Source organism: Penaeus vannamei, chromosome 42 (assembly GCF_042767895.1).
Source record: "Penaeus vannamei isolate JL-2024 chromosome 42, ASM4276789v1, whole genome shotgun sequence".
Lineage (NCBI taxonomy): Eukaryota > Metazoa > Arthropoda > Malacostraca > Decapoda > Penaeidae > Penaeus > Penaeus vannamei.
The window spans coordinates 8,929,302-8,936,801 of NC_091590.1; the positions used below are offsets into that span (position 1 = coordinate 8,929,302).

The 7,500-nt window shown below is 35.0% G+C and overlaps 1 protein-coding gene across 1 annotated transcript in view; it reads left to right on the forward strand.

The window, feature by feature from the left end:
- Positions 1-7,500, forward strand: part of LOC113804478 (uncharacterized) — a 120,632-nt gene that overhangs the window by 54,156 nt on the left and 58,976 nt on the right. Inside the window, exons 3-4 of the mRNA XM_070118384.1 lie at positions 3,614-3,933; positions 6,123-6,245. Of these exons, the coding sequence (XP_069974485.1) occupies positions 3,614-3,933; positions 6,123-6,245 (443 nt within the window). The remainder of the gene's footprint in view (positions 1-3,613; positions 3,934-6,122; positions 6,246-7,500) is intronic.

The following is a 7,500-nucleotide window of genomic DNA, read 5'->3' on the forward strand; positions in this document are numbered from 1 at the left end:
AATAATTGTAATGTTAATAATAATCATAATTATAACAATAATTGATTGTTGAGCTAACAAGGGTTTTTACAAATTTGTATCCCTCTTCCGTGAACGAGTCATAATTATTTCGAAAAAAAAATGCCGGCATTTGCTACAAGAAAAGATACCGTCGAATAAAGATGGAGTCTTCTGGGAGGAGCTTCCATAGCCAAGACGAATCTGATTTTGATGGTGATATAGATGAGATTCTAGAGTAAAAGATGGCATTAAACGTAATGGTAAGTAATGGTACGGCAGAATTATAACACGGGTATGTTAGAAAGAGAAATATGAATAGGATAAACATACAATTACATAACATCACAAGTGACGTCATCTTCAATATAAAAGTCATTTTCCTCTCGGGCAGCTACATAGGTCAGCGGTTGGGATCGACTATTGATATAAGGTTGCTTCTTTATAGATAATTTTCTGTCTTTCTTTCTTTCTCATTCTTTTTCTTTTTGTTCTTCTTGTTTCTTATTCTCTTATTCTTTTTTTCTCTTTCTCTTTCTTCTTTTTTTCTTCTATTCTTCCTCTTCTTCTTTTTCTCCTTATCCTTATCCTTCTCTTTCTCTCTATTATTCATCCTCATTTTTTCTAATTCTTCTGCTCCCTCTTCTTCTTCTTCTTCTTCTTCTTTTCTTCTTTTTTTTCTTCTTCTTGTTGTTGTTCTTCTTCTCCTCCTCCTCCTCTTTCTTCTTCTCCTTCTCGTTCTTCCTACCCTTCTCTTTCTTCTTCTCATTCTTCCTTACGGTTAATATTGATATGATTGTACCCTCAGTATACTTATGCAATATATTAAACTCACAAATCATCGATAGCACAGTACACCCCATGATTATTTTGAGCCACGGGTACTTGAAGAATTTTTTATTTGACCAAAAATCCATTATTCAATTTTCCTTAAGTGAGGATATGATAAGAGCTTGGCAGAGAATACGACGAATATGAAAAAAAGGATATGAAATATGAAGATATGAAGACAGCTTAGACGAGAAATACCCAATGATTAAGTACCGTCACGGGATGCAAAATCGGGCTTCTTCCATGCCAAGAATATTATAACGTGCTTCCTTCATGCTAAGAATATGATAACGTTCAGTTATTCTGCGTGTGTGGTAATTCACGCTAACAAGGCCATTGTCACGTGATAGACCAGAAGGTGCCTGACTTGTTTCATTTTGTTGTTTGTAGTTGAAAAAAAGAAAGTGGTGGTGGTGTGTGTGTGTGTGTGTATGTGTGTGTATGTGTGTGTGTGTGTGTGTGTGTGTGTGTGTGTGTGTGTGTGTGTGTGTGTGTGTGTGTGTGTGTGTGTGTGTGTGTATGTGTGTGTGTGTGTGTGTGTGTGTGTGTGTGTGTGTGTGTAAGTGTGTGTGTATGTTTGTGTGTGTGTTTGTGTGTGTGTGTGTTTGTGTGTGTGTTTGTGTGTGTGTGCGTGTGTTTGTTTGTGTGTGTGTGTGTGTTTGTGTGTGTGTGTGTGTGTGTGTGTGTGTGTATGTGTGTGTGTGTGTGTGTGCGTGCGTGCGTGCGTGCGTGCGTGCGTGCGTGCGTGCGTGTGTGTGTGTGTGTGTGTGTGCCCTTGCCACGTGATAGAGCAAAAGGTGTCTGTCATCTGTTTAATTTTGTTGTTTGTTTGAAGTAAAAAAAAAAAAAAAAAAAAAAAAAAGTGATGTATGTGTGTGCGTGTGTGACAGCTAATTGAAAGACAAAGAGCCTGTCATCGGAATCAGTCCTGGGATTAAAATTATATTGCAACGCGTCAGCGTGGAATTCGCTATCACACCACATATTGCCAAATAAATTCCTAACTGCGTCACATATTAAACACACAGACACACTACGAAAAGTGGTAAAATAGTGTTTATGCACAGCGTTACGACGAATAAAATACACAATTATAATGCAAGATGTTATAAGCGTATATACAGTATCTTTAACTTGGATATTACATTATGAATTATCAAACGTTATTTTAGCATCAAAATTTCATGGACATTTCTCAGAAGTCGAAATTAACTAAATATAACAGAACTTAACCATTCATTATCTTATTAAAAGTCAAGTAATTAATCACAGATTGTTTAAACATTAATTCATAATTTTCTACATGTTAAAGTAAACAAACGACTCTGAGCGACCATTTATAACCAGTTGTGTCAAAGTCAAAGAACGTTTGCCGCTCAATGGTGTTGCCATTTCGTATATTAACGTAGAAATAGTAACATGGAACTACTGGCTACCTTTACATATTGACAACATCACTGTCAGTGTGAAGTAACATGAATCAGGCGGCCTCTATATGACAGTGCTTTTAAAGGTGCAAACAGCTCATTTGGAAAGGTAAGTGGCGACCTTCCATTGGCAGCGATCAGATAAACGTTTAGTATAAACGGGTTTTCATGTGATATCTTCAATCCATTGGCAGCCATAATGGAGGTATTGGAGGGAGGCAGACACGGTGAATATTAATATATGTGGAACAGGTGCAGAAATTGCAGACAGAAACGTTAAGGATTCTACAGGCTGGTGAAGATAATGCAAAATTAAGATTTAGGAATTGAGTAGGGAGCGGATACATTAAATTGGTATAAACAAAATGGTATAAAATAATAATAATAAATAAATAAAAATAAATAAATAAACTTTGCACACCAGATATAAAAATACACTGTAATATTTATGTTTCGTCTTCAGATTTCATTGCGGTGTCTTCGAAGCATACATTTTGAGGCATTTTTACCCTAAGATCTGTTGCTGTGCGATGATAATGCAAACATAGATGAGATAGTTCGCAATATCGGGGTACGTTCTGCCTGGCAACAGAATCCAATCATACATTGAATTCCTAGCATCTTACGAGTCTTTCTGCAGATCAATTCGATTTTTGCTACACTGAAATGTCTCTTACGTTTCTATTAATAAGCGTTTTGTAAAATGCTTTATGAATTCAGTGTGGCGGTACATCCGAAACATTACAGCTTTCGTAACGACATGGAAACTCCTCTATGTCGGAATTACTAAAGAAGACAGATCTGACCATTAGCTATAAATAATTGGTTCACATTGATTGTTAATATTATTTGTATTTTATCCATAGCGTCAACAAAACAGAAGTAAAGTGAAACAAGCATAACAACCAAAAAGGTCGTTGGGAAAGGCGAATGGTGAGCTTACACTAGCACTGTCTAGTTCGGTATTCAGTGGAGAATTTGTGGCCTCACTACAGTATATTATACATTGCATCCGTAAACAATACCTTCGTACTCTCTGCTGAATAGCGAGGGTGTAATTCTGCAGATAATATCCTGCCATTTCCCCTCTATTTTGTGCAAAGGGGAAAGGGAAATGCCTCGGCTGGTATTCAGTAGCATGAGATATATATTAAGGTCTCAGTAAAAAAAAAAAAAAAAAAAAAAAGGAACAAGCAGTTATTTCACGACAATAAGCGTTCCCTTCTTCAATTTCTGCTTGAAAAAAGGAACAAGTAGTGATTTCACGACAGTAAGCATTCCTTTCCTCCATTTCAGCGTGAAAAAAAAGAAACAAGCATTGATTTCACGACAATAAGCGTCCTTTTCTTCCATTTCAGCGTGGACTTCAGGGAACAAGAGCGTGGAAGCCCTCAGATATGGCGTGACAACAGCTCGTCTACCGCCCGGCGTGCTCTCCTATACCCAGCAGAGGAAGCTCGCCAGTACCGCCCTACCGACACCTTACTGGCAAGAAGAGTGAACGAATTCGGAGAAACTGTGGAAGAAGAAGAAGAGGAGGATACTGAAGGAGCCGTGGAAGACGTGGGCGGCCTTATCGTAAGGGAGGTTGAAGTAGGAGATGCTACAGTGTACCGCTGCCGTGTGGATTTTCTCCTGACGGCGACACGCAATGCTAGGGTCAACCTCACCGTTGTGGGTCAGTATTCGGTCTAATGTACCGTCAATATTGACTGATGATTGATGTATCTTTCATTAACACTGCTATTAGTACCGCTAGTAATATGATTAATGATATTGTTATAATCATCATTATTAGTATCATTATTATTATTAATGTTATTATTTGATTATAATTATTATCACTATCATCATCGTTAATACTATCGTTACTGTTATCATCACCACCACCACCATTATCCTTAAGTTACCAATATTTATCATTTTAATCTTTTCATATTCATCATCACAATAATCATCGTTATCGCTATTATTATTTCATTGTAATCATCATTATTACTATTACTTCTATTCTTATTAGTATTGTTTCTATTATTATTATTATCATTTTTATTATTATCATCATCATTATTGTAGTTATTTCTGTTAACATTGTTATTTTTGTTATTGTTATTAACATTATTGTAATCATTGCTTTTATTAATATCATTATTTTTGTTATCATCAGTGTCTTTCTTTTTATTATCGCTATTATTATTATCATAATTGTTATCATTAGTAGTAGTAGCATTATTGCTATTGTTATCATAAGCATTATCATTATTTCCATTATCAGTAGTATTGTTATCATTACTATCATTATTGATATTGGTTTTATTATTATTGCAGTCATCACCATCACCATCATTATTATTATTATTAATTCATAATCATTATCATTACCGTTATTGCTATCGTTGTTATTATCGGTATCATAATCATTACCATGATAATCATATGAATGATTATCATAATGAATGATTATCATAATCATTGATTATCATAATGAATGATCATCATAATGATTGATTATCATAATGGTAATGATCATGATAATGGTAATGCTTATCATAATATTATCATAATGATTATCATAACAATTGTCATAATGATTATCATAATAATCACAGTGATTATCATATTGTTTAGCAAAATAGTAATAACGATAATCATAATGATTATCATAATAATAATGATTATAATTGGTTATCATAAAGATTATCATAAAGATGCTCATATAATTATGATCATGATTATCATAATGATAAGCATTGTAATAATGGTTATCATAATGTTTATCATGATTGTCATTATCATTATTACTGAGCTTTACATATCATTATCAATAACAGTATCTTTATCCTTATCATCATCATTATTGTTTTTGTTATTGAAGTGGCCATAGGCTCCTATTGTTCTTGCTATTATCATTATCCTTGTTACTGTTTTGATCATCCTGAACAGTGATATTAATGATGGTAATGATAGTATTGATAATAACAACAATATTTCTTTTAGTTCAAGACAATAATTTACATCAGTAATAAGAACATTATTATTTCATATCTATATTATATATTTCAAGTGATGAAATATTTTTTATAGTCAAAGACACTAATTTACATCGGTAATAATAACATTATTATTGAACAAACCTTTAGCGATAAAATCTTTGAGCTTTTAATCTACATCTGCACTTTTTTTTTCTCTTTTAAGTGGACTGTTAAATGAAAACAGAATGACATTTGAGAAATATTGTTCACACACACACACACACACACACACACACACACACACACACACACACACACACACACACACACACACACACTATCGTCATTGTTAGTGTCTAAATATATCTATATATCAATATATCTATATCTTTGCATATAGACAGTACATATTTGTGCTTGTATGTGTGAATTTATGTGTGTGTGCAGATTTATGTTTATGTGTGTGCGTGCGCGCGCGCGCGCGCGCGTGTGTGTGTGTGTGTGTGTGTGTGTGTGTGTGTGTGTGTGTGTGTGTGTGTGTGTGCGTGTGTGTGTGTGTGTGCATATGCATATACATACATATATATATATATATATATATATATATATATATATATATAGAGAGAGAGAGAGAGAGAGAGAGAGAGAGAGAGAGAGAGAGAGGGAGAGGGAGAGGGGGGGGAGGGGGGAGAGAGAGAAAGAGAGACAGAGAGAGAGAAAGAGAAAGAGGGAAAGAGAGACGCAAAGTGAGAGAGATTTACACCCCCCACCCCACACACACACACACCACTAAATCCATCCTGTTTATATATATAGGCAAAGATAATTGATGCGCTGATACATAGATATTTTTAGATGTACACGATTATGATACTGATTATATTACGTATTTCAGTCCCGCCCACGAGTGTTGGAGTGGCCTGGTGGCTTGATGAAGAAAGAGGCGACAACAGTGGTGGGGAAGTTGGCCCATTCAGAGAGGGAGATTCGCCCACTCTGATTTGCTATACGAGAGATGGTAAGTCGGCCCTGGGCTTGAACACATGCAAATATTTATGCGGATAGTTTGATAGGTAGGGGGATAGGTAGGTTAATAGGGATAAGTATGTGTGTGTGTGTGTGTGTGTGTGTGTGTTTATATATAAATAGATTGATAAATAGATACATAGATACATAGCTAGATAGATACATAGAGAGATTTTGATATGTATTAAAATATTTATACGGATAGTTTGATAGACAGATGGATAGATAGGTTAATAGGGATAAGAATGTGTGTGTGTTTATATATAGATAGAGAAATTGATAAATAGATACATAGATACATAGCTAGATAGATACAGAGAGATATTTCGATATGTATTGAAATATCTATACGGGTAGTTTGATAGATAGGTGGATAGGTAGGTTAATAGGGATGAATATGTGTGTGTGTGCGTGTGTGTTTATATCTAGCTAGATAAATTGATAAATAATTAGATACATAGATAGATTGATAGATAGGTACATAGATTGATAAATAATTAGATACATAGATAGATTGATAGATAGATACATAGATAGATTGATAGATAGATACATAGATTGATAGATAGATACATAGATTGATAAATAGTTAGATACATAGATAGATTGATAAATAGATACATAGCTTGATAAATAGTTAGATACATAGATAAATCGATAAATAGATAAATAGATTTCTTTATGTATTGATTATTTTGCACGCGCTTTTTTATGGAGAATGCATCTGCCTCTGTCAATATTAGTAAAATTTTTGGTCAGGAATTAATGTGGATTTTCTATTCCTGGAGCGCCAAGACATTTTTTGCAGAATCAGTCTTCAGCCATAAATCATTGTATTTGGCGCGCTGCATTCTCTTCATCATCCAAGTTCCCTTCCTCCTCCTTTCACAAAACAACCATTTATCTTGCGAAGGTCATATCTGGTGCAAAGTTAGCAGCCGAAGGAAATGCTTGAGGCGGTTATGCTAGGTATATTATCTATCACGCTATTCAACACACTGTCCAGATGTTGACGCTAAGCCCGGATCAACTCCTGGACATAGCGAAGCAAGCTGGTACTCAACACAAGAATCAGGCTTGCCAAGGCTTGAGTATAAGAGGAGACTTGCCAAGAGAGTGAGGGACAAGTTGTCTGCCAGCTTTTGTTAAAAGTGTCCGAGGCTTTGCAGTTTTTGGCTCTTCAGTGGCTATGATGATGAATTACTGCTACCAACGGTGTGGTCTAACACTTGTCGCTCTGATTGTCT